Below are 13,585 nucleotides of genomic sequence, written 5' to 3'. Positions count from 1 at the left end.
CTCGGGGCCACGGGCTGGAGCCCCCGAGCGCGCGCTCCCGGCTCCCGGGTCCGAGCGGAGCGAGCTCCCGGGCGCGCCGGCCCCGCCCCCGGCCGCCCCTCCCCGCCTCTCCCCGCCCCGCCGGCCCCGCCCCCCGCGCCGCGCCGCTGGCGCTCCCGGCTCCCTCCTCGGCCCGGGCCGGCACTTTCCTCCCAAGTTGCAGCGCAAGTTCGCCAGGAGCCGGCGGCGGCGGCGGCGCGAGCGCCTCGAGCTGCCCTCGCCTTCGGACGGCCGGGGCTCCCCGTGGTGCATGGGTGCGGGCCCGGGCGGCTGAGCGGCCGCGCCACCCCGCGCCCCCGCCATGGAGGGCGCCGAGCCCCGCGCGCGGCCCGAGCGTCCGGCCGAGGCCGAGGCGCGGGCGGCCGACGGCGGGCGCCTGGTGGAGGTGCAGCTGAGCGGCGGCGCCCCGTGGGGCTTCACCCTGAAGGGCGGACGCGAGCACGGCGAGCCCCTGGTCATCACCAAGGTAAGGCGGCCGCGGGGCCGGGGCTGGGGCGCCAGAGGGGGCGGCGCGCGTCTGCCGGGGTCACCTGCGGGGACCTGGTCGCCGGGACACGCGTAGGTGTGTGGTCCTGGCGTCACCCCGGCCGCCTTGCGGCGGCTCCCAGAGCCTAACAGAGTTTAAATGGCTCTTGTTCCGGGTCCCCTTCCCCTCCCCCTCCGGCAAGGGGCCTGGCAGGGTCCTCTGTCACTCCCGGGCTCGCCGGCGGCGGCCTGCACCTGCGGGGCTGCCCAGAGGTTAAGGGCGGGCATATTTCCACGAGCTAGGGGGTGAATGGAGCCGTCCCTACCTATGTTTGCCCTCCTGGGTGCCCCCCTGGTTCTGCACCCCTTGGACTTGCATCCCTTATCACTGCGAAACCCAGACCAGCAGCTGCTGCCAGCCCAGCTCTCGATTCCCATCAGCCCATCAATATTTACTGACTTTCGGCTTCCAGACCTGGATACACCGCGCGCTGATACTTGCAGAAATTTACAGGAACCGTAAAGCGTACTTTAAAAAAGTTGGATTGGAATTCCAATAGTAAGAAATTCTTGGTGTGTCTCATCAGGAATGGGGGGCGTGTGTGTGTATGTGTGGGGTTTGCTTTAGAACATTGAATTCTGTAGTTGTCTCAAAATTCGTCTTGAAACTTACCAGCCGAACTTGTATAAATCTGTAAACACAAACAGAAACAGCGATCCAATCACGCTGTTTTCTTCTGGTTAGAAGTGTCTAGTGATCAGTTTCTTTGGGAAGGGTTGAGTCGGGCCATTCCTAGGGACAAAGTTCCCTCTAAAATGTAAAAAGTCTTGGCAACTAGAAGCGTTTGAAGGTGACTTACTGGTTTTCTCTGCTTTTCTGCCTCGCCACAGCAGGAAGAAATTAAGTGACCAGCCCTCCCCACTGCTAATCAATTTGGGAAGTGGGAAGGCTTTGTTCAAATAGCACATGACACAGCAAACTTTTCTATTCTGCATTTTCTCTCGTTTTATATTTACAAAACCTGAGGCCTGTTTAGCTGTGCGCTAAGTTTATGTTGAACTTGAGAAACAAATTGTATTATTATGAATTTAACCGATGTGCAGTCCTTTATCTAACTGGATTCTTTGAAAAGACAGTGGGCAGTCATAAAGTGTGTACATCTTGCCCAGCCAGGGCACTCTTCTGCATATTTCTTAAAACATATTAGCGTCTGCCTTTTTAATAAAGATTTTAGGGGCCATTTCTAATGGTAACAGATAATAAGATTTCCAGTAAATCACTCAGATTGTCACCGTTTCATGGATTTCTTAAAAAAATAAAAAGATACACACATGATTCCACACCTCTTCCTCAGACTCAACTTTATAGCAACTGGAAGAAGCTGTAAAACATTATTTAAGGTGAAGTCTTGCTTTTTGGCCTTGTTGTCTCACCGGAAGCTGGAAGGAGGGACCCCAGAGCCCCTCCTCCTTTCTCCAGGTACCCCAAGTTCTAAAAACTCTGGTGTATTCTTAGTGGCCTCCTTGTTGCCCCTGTCTGAAAGCCTGGAATTCCAGAAATGGAAGCGGGTAGGTTGTAACCCCCAGCGGACACAGCCAGGGCCTTTCAGAGCAGCTGGGCCGTTTGCTCCTGATTTGGATTCCGCCCTTTGGTTTGTGCTCAGGGCAGTTGCTAAGGTGTTTTGGGGAAGTTTTTGTGGCTACGCTAGGAGCAGTGTATGTAGTAGCCTTTCCAGATTGTGCCTCGGGATTTTGCAGAAATAAAGATGCTTTTAATTCCTATCTGAGATACTGATAAATCCCTCCCTTACACTGATGCTTAATTTTTATATATGCTCCAATATGACTGGAAAATTGTGGTTTTGCTGCTTAGGATGGAGGGGATTCAGAACAACTTTGGACTTTTGTAGTAAATTTCCAAGCATACATATGTGTATGTGCACACATGCACTCACACATGCCCTTAACCATGTCTTACTGCGTGGCATGAGCAGTATTTCACACACCTGTCTTTTCTCCTGGATTAAGATCATTGGGGGTGCTTACCTACAATCTGACAGGTGGTAATTGTCACATTATTAGAAAAAGACGAAGGAAAACGTGTCTATTTATAACCACTTAAAGAGTGCAAATAGACTAGGGAAAATTATCCCATCACCAGAATTTGGATCAATGGAAGCTTTGAATCTTTCTCTTCCAGTAGCTACTGAAAAGTCACAGGCTCATTACATGGTAATTCTTCTAATAGGTTTTTTTACACTTAAAAAGCCTTCTAATAGTTACATATTACAACTCACTTTCTGTTTAGCAGATTCTGATTTGGGGGTGGTTTGAGCCAGTGGAAGAGGACGAGGGCACATTCTCTTTGTGACACCGAGAGTGTCATTAGAAAGCCTCACAGGAGTGCTCCTCTTACAGCTGCGAGGGGTGTCAAGAACAAGTCTGGTTCAGTCCCGATCTTCAGATAGAGAGATTTTATTAGCTCATTTTATAGATGAACCGGCTATGGCCCAGGGAGGTTAAATGGTGTGCCCTGAGGTCACAAGCCTGTCTGGTCCTGGAAGGGGCACTGAGAATCAGATCCTGGTCCCAAATGTCCATTCCCACTCCCCGTCATTGCCATCTGCTCGGGTCCACGATCTCTTATGTGCCACATTGGATAACTTTGGCACATCTGTTGGGTGAGGGTTTGTCAGCCTTGGCACTGTTGACATTCTGGGCTGAACCATTCTTTGTTGTGGGGGCTGTGCTGTGCTTTGTGGGATGTTCAGCGCTTCCCTGGCCTCTGCCTACTTGGTGCCACTGGCACCTCTGTCCAGGTGTGACGACGACCAAAGAACGTCTCCAGACATTGCCAGATGTTCCCTGTGGGCAAAATCACCCTGGTTGGGCATTGCTTTTGTTAGGTTAACTGTGTATCACCTTTGCTCTTAAAGATTTTTGCTTTTAGAGGTCATGTTTAATTCTTTTTGAAGACACTGGCCTTTAGGGTGATGTGTTTGCAGGCCCCTGGCATTGCCAGTGTTTGCTTGGAGGCCTGTTTTCTTCCCGAGCTTTGGCCCTGAGAATAGGCTTTATTTACATAGTAAAACTCAAACAAATACTTGCTTCATCTGCATTTTTGTAGCTGGAGAAAGGAAATTGAAGTAGGAACTCCCAATGCTGTGCTTTATGGGTGTTCAGAGTGGCTGTTGGGTCAGGACTAACTTTTTCCTGGGTCCAGTTTGAAGTTAAAGAGACGGCTAACTTCAGGGGACTAGCATTCTTGGAATTCGAGGTGCATGCATGAAGCCCGGTGAGATCTCCGCTGAAGGATGGCAACAGGATTCCTACCTACTCAGTACATTTCTGCTGATTTGTAGCTTGAAACTTTGCTGTAGTTAGTGAAAAAATACAAAGCCATTTTTCCTTGCTGCTATTAGAAAGGGAGCAGGAATCATGTCCATGTTGTAGGAAACTGACCGTGTTTCCCAGGCTGCGTGGTGGTTGATGTGGGACCTCTCAGGACCTGGGTGAGTCGATACGGTGGATATAGGGGATCCTGACGGTTTTTGCACGCCTCCACCCCCATCAATTCAACCTGTGGAAAACTTCCGTGGGGGGTTGGGGAGGGAGCTGATTTCTAGAATGTCACTGGAGTGGCTGGAATGCCACAAAGCTGTTTGGGGGATTCATTAGGAAGCATTAAATCCACCAGCTGGGTGTCAGCAGGCCCCCTGCAGCCTCAGGAATGTCTGTTAAGGGAGGGAAGGAATGAAGCCCCAGCTCCCCGCTACACCATGTTTTAGACCTCGCCCCCCCCAACACACACACACACACACACACACACACACACACACACACACAAAGAATGCCAGAAGCCTTAGCCAGAAGCTCCAAAGGAGACATTAATTTGAGCCAGGCCTAGCCCCAAGATTGCCTTTGGGGAACAGAGCCATCCTGTAGGGGGTCAGGATTGCTGTGACCTGGGATGCTGGGGGGTCCCACACATGACTCGCCGTTCCTGGGTGGCTTCAGAGTATTAGAGCATTTCGTTAGATACGAGACAGAGCCTGGAGACGTACTTTCTAGTGTGAATGCCAAAGGTGGAATCAGGGCACATTTTGGGGGCTACATGGCCAGGTCGCAGATGTCCTATGTAAAGCTTTAGCTGGAGTCAGTGGTAGCAGAGAGCTCAGGGCAAAGACCAGAGGTTGGTGATGGGAGGGGGTGTGTGTGCACCTATTGCACCTTCCTGAGTGGTTTGAAAAGGTGGCTCCATCAGATGTGCCCATTGTGCAAAGTCATGGTCATTGGTGACTTGGGGTTGGGAGGGCACAGTGACAACCCTGGTCAGGGTAAGTTGTAACTTATGTCCTTATATATTTGCCCCCAAGAGCCAGTCAAGTTCTTTGTTAAATATCAGTAATGTTTCTGAAAAAAGAGGGATCCCTTGAGTTCAGCAGTGCATCAGGAAGAGGTGGATATAAACTTCGTGGATGCTGGTCCATGTCTGTGTTTAAACACGGTGCTCAGTCAGTGTCTGCACAGAGAATGCTGCTACCTTCCCAGGTGTCTGAGAACTGGGGGGTGGGTGAGAGCTCAGGGGCCCCCTGCCTCTGCCAGCCCTGGGTGCTGTGGCCACAGTGACTCCTCCGAGTTGTAAAATCCTGGTCACTTTCTGATGACACCTACAGTGTTTTCGAGAATTATTAGGATGAGTGTAATTCTAAAGACTCATTTGCATTTAAGAATTATTAATAATACTATGGTTAAAAAACAAGAGGCAAGTTTTCTTTCCTGTGCTGAAAGACCCTTTCAGTTGGTAGACCTGCCTTGCCAACTGGCTTTCAAATATATCTTTATTACCTTTTCCCAGCCTGCGAATTAACTTGGCCCTGCTGAATTCTAATCCTTGTTCCTCCAGAGATGTTTTCGGCTTGAGGGTGGGGAGTTGGGCCAAGTGCCTGAAGTCCTATTCCAAGGTCTGGTAGCTGGAGGCTTTGAGTTCAACTCCTGGAGTATTCTTCCTCTTTTAGACAGTAGTTTGACTCACACCTATAAATCCAGAGGCCTCTACGATTATGAAAAGCTATAAACATAAGCTGTGTATCACATTCCTGTACCACAATGAATTCGGTCTTCGTAGCTCAGTTATGAGTATTTCTTAACATGTCCTAACATTTATCTTTTGAAAAAAAAAAAAGTGTGCCCAAGAGCTAAATGTAGAATAGTATGATAATGAAAGACTCATAACAAATGGTAGTTTTCACCTTGACATAATGAGCTGGAGTTTCTTAACCCACCTTTATACTTCATGGCCGAAGAAACTAGGCTCCTTGGGAAGGGCTGGTTTTTCTCTTTGGAAAGCCTTTTGGAGTTGTCCGCTTGCCAGAATTGTTTTGTGTCAGCATGCAAATAAACCTGGATCTGTGGCCAAGTTCTTAGGGGCAGGGGAGGAAAAGCTGGGGCTTTGTGGAACTTTTCTTGTTGCACACCGGGCACAGTGGAAACTTTCTCCAGGATAATTTTGGGGTGTAAAGGCTGAATAGACTTTTTATTCAGGTCTTCTTTTACTTTCAAACACTGTAGTCAGGAATGGGGCAACACTTTGAGGAGAAATTCTACAGGTTTCTGCAAGCCATGGCTCTTCCTACATGTGCAAGCTGCAAACTTTAACCCACATGAAGGATTCTGAAAGAGCTCTGGGTGGCATGTTGCTCTTTTAGGCCTTTTAAAAACATTACCAGGCTCCAATACAGGGGAGAATTGTTTTCCTTTACCTTGTTTGATCCAATATTTGCATTGTTCTGTAGTAGACTGAGCCTGTTCTGACTCGGTGTGAATGTTCAGGCTTCTCTTTGGGGGAGCATGCCTTAGTTTAAGGACAATAGTGTATCATTAAAAACAAATTGGACCAACCTTATTTGGATGAACTTCAAAACAAGAATCTGAACTACAAAGGTAACATTTTTTTCTGGATGAGGTGACCCTGAGCTTTTTTTTTTTTTTTTTTTTTTGATCTCCAGGGTATCAAGTTGCAGGCAGCTAGGGCTACTTTTGTTGAATGGAGGAGGAGGAAAAGCTGTTTTCTGGATTGGGCGGGAAGGGTTGGGATTATCTTCCTTTTGGCAAAAAGGTGACTTTAAGACTTTCAGATCAAAGGCAAATTGTGAAGGTCAACAGGAACCCAGGCGGGGTAGATCTGTGCCCTTGAAAAGGCAACACTTTTACTTATAGAAGGAAAGGGGCAAAGCGTTAGTGTATCTTTTATGCGTTTTGTTTTTATTTTATCAAGGTGGCACTTGCAGGTATGAATTATCAAGTAGTTCTTCAGAGGTTGTTATATAGTAATAGCTCTCCACTCTGTCATTTCTCCTCCCTAGAAAAGACTGTTGAAACTTCCTAGCGCTTCTTCTGGCATTTCCACCCATATCCTTGAACTGTGGTTTACTTTGTGTAGTGTTCCTACTTTTGTTTGTTGGCTTGTTCTTCCTGCCATAGATTAGGATGTCGCCTTACCTCCACACTCACTGCCCACCCGCCTCCCCCTGGTCACTCAGGCACATTTCTTGGCCCCCACACTCCTAATCAAATCACATCATAATTTTGGCTAGAAGAGGGTTTTTTACCCTTGGCATTACTGACATTGTGGGTCACCTAATTCTTTGTTGTGGGGCCATCTCTTCCCACTGATGTCAGTTTCACCCCCTCCCCCAGTGTGACAGCCAGACCTATCTCCAGACATTGCCAGATGTCCTCTGGGGAGGGGAACAACATTGCCCCTTCTGAGAAGGGTAGTGAATATTCATTGTTTACATTATTTCAATTGCAAATGCTATCACTGCTACACCTGAGAGGGTACATACTGTGATTATTGTTCCTGAACAAGTCTTTGCAGTCACTGGGGTTAAGAATAGTTTTGTTTCTTTGCTTAATTTTCTATGCACTTATCATTGGTTCATCCCTCAATTCCTCCCCAATGATGAAACATCTTTTAATATATTTAAATACACAGGGGGTCATCTTTGGAGACCTTCTGTGTCAGAAAATGTCATGGTTTCTATCTCAACAATGAATTGGTTACTTGGGTGCAGTCTCAGTTGGAGACTGAGGTGGTCTTTGAAGGTGGTGTCCTTTCTCTGCTGGGGCACAGTATTGCTGGAGGGAGATCAGACCTTTCTGTGTCTTGATATTTTGGGGTGGCTCTGATTGTTTCTCTCTCATTTCTTTCTCTTTCTCTCTCTCTCTCTTTGCTTTCTTTTTTTGAGACAGGGTCTCACTGTGTTGCCCAGGCCGGAGTGCAGTGGCTATTCACAGGTTTGATCATAGCACACTGCAGCCTCAACTCCTGAGCTCAAGAGATCCTGTCAGCCTCATAAGTAGTTGGGATTACAGGTGTGCAACAGCATACCGTCTCTCTCATTTTTCATTTCTTTGTATTTTTGTTCTTGGGAGATTTTATTCAGCCTCCTCTTCCAGTCCTTCCATTGAGTTTTAAATTTATGCACTCATTTTTTTCAAATTTCAAGGTTTTTGTTTGTTTCTGATACACTCCTTTTTCGTACCATACTGATCTTGTTTTGTGGTTCTTCTCTCATACCTCTGATGACATTAAGCTGGTTTCTAAAAATGTTCTCTTTCTGCACAGTTTCTCTTTCAGAGCTCTGCTTTTATTGTTTGTTTTGGCTTCTTTCTTTCTTATTAAAGGTCTTCAAATGTCTAGTGCTCCTTGGCCATCTGCTGGGATCGAAGAGTGGGTTACGTAAATACCTTTTGAAGGCTTTGTGCGTGTGCTATATCCTCTTGCTGAATCAACCCCTTTATCACTATATAGTGACCTGGCTCTGTGCATGTGGGTGAGTGATCTGACATGGCTGCTTCCCTGGGGATTCCTCTAAGGCCACCGCTTCAGATTGTTTCTTTTTAGGCCGGCCATGTCCTTGTTTGATAGTAACTTTTCTCTACTTAATACATTTCTGGTGTAGAGCAGATTGAAAAATGATGGGAAGTCTGCCAGTTGAGGGAATCCCTGCTTTGCTCAGCTGGGTGAGGTTGGTCATCTCTGCTCCCTACTCTGGCTATCGTGGTTCCAGTTTGCAGGGAGGGTCACCACTGGGAAGAAATGTCAGTGCTTGGAGCTGGATCTTGCGCTCAGTTCTTCACTTTTTCTAATTCTTAATCTTCAGTCTGTCAAGCCAGTCATTCCTATTTTATTGTAGTATCATGGGAATTAAATGAGGCAATGTGTAAAGCTAGCTCTAGTAAATTTAAATTCCTTCTCCCCTCCCCATTCCCTACTTAATCCTGATTCATTAAGAATTTGGAGAACTATAAAAAATAATGTATTGAACCAATTTACTATGGAAAAACTTTAAGCTGGACTTTGTATGGCAGAGGTTTAATGTCTCTCCAAGAGATTTTGTTACTGATTTTGATTGTTTAGTATGGGATTTGCAGGAAAGCATTTAATTAAAAGATACTGCTAATGCCCAGCACCAATGCATTGCCTGGGCTATATTTAGCCCACTGGAAATGATTCTTTTCTGCACCAAAAAATTTAATTTTTTGGAGTAGCTTTTCTTTTTATAACATTAATGGAGTAGCTTTTTCAGATGAATGTGATACTCAGAAGAATAGAGTTTTTAAAAGGTACTTTGGGGAAGTGAAAATAGTGGGGAAAAAGATGAAGGTTAACTGTACCTGCAGTAAGACTCCATTTCTTCACTCTTTGGCAGTAGAAAATCTTTCTGGGTCTAGAGTTGGACCCACAGGGGTGGCTGAGTCCATGTCTCCTCCTCCTCTCTGACATAGGGTTGGACTACATTTCCCAGTCTCCCTTGCTGCTGGGTGTGGCCATGTGACAGTTCTAGCCAGTGGAGAGCAGGCAGAAGTGATGTCTGCCATTTTACAGCCCCGCCATACCCCCCCCCCCCAGAATGAGGTTGGCCCCAGGGCAGAGCTCATCAGCATGAGTCCCTGAACCAGTTAGGAGGTGGCTGCTGTGCCATGGCCACCCTGTCAGCAGTACCATTACATGAGCAAGAAATAGGCCTGTGGTGCCAGTGTACGCTTCTTGGATTACTTGTTATAACAGAGTGTTTTCTAACAACTGAGATCCTGAAAGAAATAGTTGTTTTCCTTTTAACAAATACACCCAGCTGTAAGAGATGGAATATGCAGTGTTTCATTCACACCCATACAGGAGGGAGTGATTATTTATTTACTTTGTGGCAGGAAAGCGCCCTGCGTGTCCAATTAGCACATAGCTTATTCCCGGCACACTTACTATATAAAATGAGGCGTCCCGCGCCCATCAGCTTCTTTCCATCTTACTTAACCTTTTCTCTCAGCTGGTAATTTAATTTTCCCCCTGTCTTACTTTGCCTGCCCCTCCCTGCAGATGATTGCCTGGGAGTGCTGGAGAGGTGGGGAGACTGGGAGAATGCCCAGTGTGTAGGCCTCAGGTGGGGCTGGCCAGAGGCAGAGGTGGGGGGTGGGTGGCCAGCTGTTGGCATGGTTTCAGGGATTGGACCTTCCTCCTGGTTGTATTGTCTTTTGCCTTAACTGCCTTGGTTAAAGTGCCCATGTTGCCTGGGAGGGCTACACATTAAGGCATCATTAACAGAGCTGCCTTTATCAGATTAATTAATTAGCCTGTATGGCAGACTTTCCCCCTGGCCCTGGGGAATAGCACACAGACACATGAGTGACACCAGCAGCGAGAAGGGAGATAAAGATGAAAGCCAAGTGAAACTGGCTTGGGAGGAAGGTGGGGGGAGGAGACTGCCGCGGACGGGGAGGAGGGCTCTGGCTGGTCAGGTACCGGCCCCCTGCAGAGAGGAGTTAGCAAACCTTGGGAAGGTGTGGCTTCAAGGAAACCAGTGCCCAGATCTTTGGAGCTGAAAGCCCTCCCTGGACTTGCAAAAGAGGCAAAGGTGATTCTTTGCCTACTATGGCTTGCAGATTCTGAAGCCGATTAAATTCTGCATCTGTCTGTTAATTGTGCATATGTTTGTAAATTTGTAAAGGCAGTGATATTAATCTATGCTAATTGTACATGTGCTTGTAAAGTTGTAAGAACAGCGGTATTGTTTTTTCTTGTTGCACAAACATTAAAATGAAAAACCTGAAAATAAAGGAAAAGATTGGTCAGTAGCCCTACATATATAATAGTCTTATTTATGGAAGTACAGCTATATTGATTTTTTTCACCCTCTCTCTGTGGAATTCTTTGCTTTGAACCAAGTAGACCTAAGTATTAATTGCTTCAAGGTAATTCTCTTTAGAATTACATTGTCAACAGTCTTTGGAATCAGATTAAAAGAAATTTAGTTTTGGGTATGCCACTTGAAATTTTAAGAAATGGCATGTTTTGTTATTATGGATTATATTGAGTTTTATAATTTAGCTTTTCTAAGCAGGCATATTAAAAACCCCCTAACTTCTGGAAAAGCCAGTACTGTGTTGGTTAAATATGTCAGTCTTTAAAACAACTGTGTGCTTTTTTGTATGTGCAGCTTTTCTTAACATTTTCATTATGTTTAGATGCCCTGAATCTTTAATTAAAATTTGGAAAGAAAACACTTGGACTTAAAAAGATAGACCTGCTGCTGCTGGAATCATACTTGTTTTGTGCTGATTTAACCGACAGAGATCTTACACAGCTGATGCCATTAGGGTTTGGGGGGGCTATTTACACCCCCCCCTCCCATTTTTAGTGGCTGGTGTTTTGGGGAAAAGTAATTCAAACCTCATACCACTCAGCATAGTTGGGAGATTTTAACACAAAGGTAAGTTTTACATTCTCTGCTGGTTCCTAAGGATGCTCCTTCTTGTAGCTTGAGTCAGGAACTTGCTTTGCTTTTACAGAGAGTTTAATTCTCCATTTAACCATGCTGTGATTGCTGTTCTGAAAAAGATGTTTAATTGACATGAAAACTCTTTGTTTCCCTTCCTTTCTGTTTTTGGAGTGGCTTCTATTGGCTGTTTTCCTTTGCCCTCTGCTAGGATATTGGTTTTTCTCAAAGATCCCTTTATCTCTCCTGTCTCATCTAGGTGGTCTCGTGTGCTTCCTTGAAATAATGTGTGTCTGTAGACAACTCTCAAATCTACATGTGCGGCCTCCACTTCTCTTCTGAACCCTGGAAGGGCTCTTGGGGATTGCTGAGGCCCTTCAAACTCAGCACCATCCAAACTGAAATCGTTCATCTTCCTTTACCTTCTTCCTTTACCTTCTCTAATTCTGAACTTCTGATCTCGACCATAGGTTTATCCCCAAATCTAGAAGTCATCCTCGATGCTTCCCTCCCATTAACCTGCCACACCCAGTTGATTTCGAGCCTAATGTCTTATGCATGTCGGTTTTTTCCCATTCCCAGTGTCACTGCCCTCATTATTCCTGGCAATCCCAGGAGTGTCTAACTTGCATACTGCCTCTGAGCGTGCGTATGGCACACTCTTCCATACCTCCAACAGTGGATGTGCCAAACAGTCCTCTGCTTCTCATGCTCTTGCTGGACGGGGCCCAGTCACCCCTCATGTAACCCCTTAGCTAGGTATAGAAGACCTTTTATGGTTTAGCTTCTGCCTCTTTTCTACCCTCATCTGCTGTTCACTCATATAACACTTCAGCTGGGTATAAAAGGTTCTTTATGTTTTAACACCTGCCTTTTTCCCAGCCTCATCTTCTGCTGTCACCCACCTTGATCCTTTAGTTCCACATTGTCCGATATGGTGGCCACTTGTCATATGTGACTGTTGAGCACTTGAAATGTGGCTAGTCCAAACTGAACTGTGCTGTACGTTAAAATACACACTGGATTTTAGAGTTTCAAACAGAAAGGATGTAAAATACCTCAATAATTTCTTTATATTGATTACATGTTGGAATTATAATATTTTCACTACATTGGGTTAAAAAAGATATATTATTAAAACTAACTGTATGTTTCTTTTTACTTTTTAAAATGTGTCTCGTAAACGATTTAAAGTTACCTGTGTGGCTCTCATATTTCTGTTGGACAGCTCTGCTTTTTAGAATCTTGGTAGGCAAAGTGTGGTCCTTGGGGCAGCAACATCAGCATCACCTGGGAGCTTGTTAGAAATGCAGAATCTCACACCCTACCCTGTACCTGCTGAATCAGAACCCATATTTTAACAAAGTGACTCATTCATATGGTGAAGTTTGCCAGGTGCTGCTGGAGAGAACAATTTGCTGGTCTCCCAGCATCCTGTTATTTCAGGCTCTGCACAGATTCTTTCTGAGACATTCATGGCTTTGTTGATGGCTTTGCTCAAATTGCACCACCCAGGCAAAGTGGCCTCTGAGCCTCCCTTCCCGGCCAGGCGCGGTTTTCCCATAGTGCCCTCAGTGCCTCTCTGATCACTGGTCTTGCAGCGTCCCGCAGCGTCCTCGAGCCGATTGACTGGGAGGTCCCTGACAGTGGAGACTGACTCTCGTTCCTTCTCGGCATCGCAGGCTTACTGCCTGGCACGTAGTAGGTCCTCAAACATTAAACTCCTTTAAACACAGTTAACATGTAACCTTGGGAAGGGACAAAAGACTGCAGACGTGTCGAGGGCTTATACTGGTTTGTGTGCCGGTAGGCCCTTCATCTCATTACTTTTATTTTTATAAGGACCCTCGGAGACAGAGTGACTTGGGCTGAAGGGGACCTGCCCCAGGCCTGCAGATCACATGTGGCGAGTCGGGATCTGAGATTTGCACCTGGGTGATAATCAGAGCTCTTTCTCCTCTTTGCCTCCTTGCTAAATGAGATGCTCAGCTTGTCTTACTGAGTAACCACCGAAGCCTTACCAAGCCTTCTTAAACATTTTTAAAAACATAGGGTCAAAAGATATTGCAAGATTTTCTTCTACGATACAAATGCACACACCAGCTTTGCTTTGGGGTAAGCCGTGGTCCCATGGGGGTTGGCACCTGCTCGGGTGCCAGAGGGTGGGCGTGAGGCAGGCTGCAGCAGTGTTTCTGTGGCGCCTGCTCCCAGGCCTCCAGAGCAGGGTGCCCACTGCTTGCCCGCCGCTCCTGCTGCAGGCCTCCTGTCGGGGAGAAAGCACAGGCATTTGGGAGCTTCTCCTG

General features: G+C 46.5%; 1 protein-coding gene across 2 annotated transcripts in view; it reads left to right on the top strand.

Annotated features, from left to right (window-relative positions):
- The first annotated feature begins 340 nt into the window (after window positions 1–340).
- The window catches only part of SHROOM2 (shroom family member 2), a 132,271-nt gene continuing 119,026 nt past the window's right edge, over window positions 341–13,585 (top strand). The window contains exon 1 of one of the 2 annotated variants that reach the window (XM_045538431.1): window positions 341–505. In XM_045538431.1, coding sequence (XP_045394387.1) covers window positions 341–505 — 165 coding nt within the window. The remainder of the gene's footprint in view (window positions 506–13,585) is intronic. The other variant, XM_045538432.1, reaches the window with a different exon arrangement.

This window comes from Lemur catta, chromosome X (assembly GCF_020740605.2).
Source record: "Lemur catta isolate mLemCat1 chromosome X, mLemCat1.pri, whole genome shotgun sequence".
Classification (NCBI taxonomy): Eukaryota; Metazoa; Chordata; class Mammalia; order Primates; family Lemuridae; genus Lemur; species Lemur catta.
The sequence above is the reverse complement of the archived record's forward strand: the minus strand, read 5'-3'. Positions and strand labels throughout refer to the sequence as shown.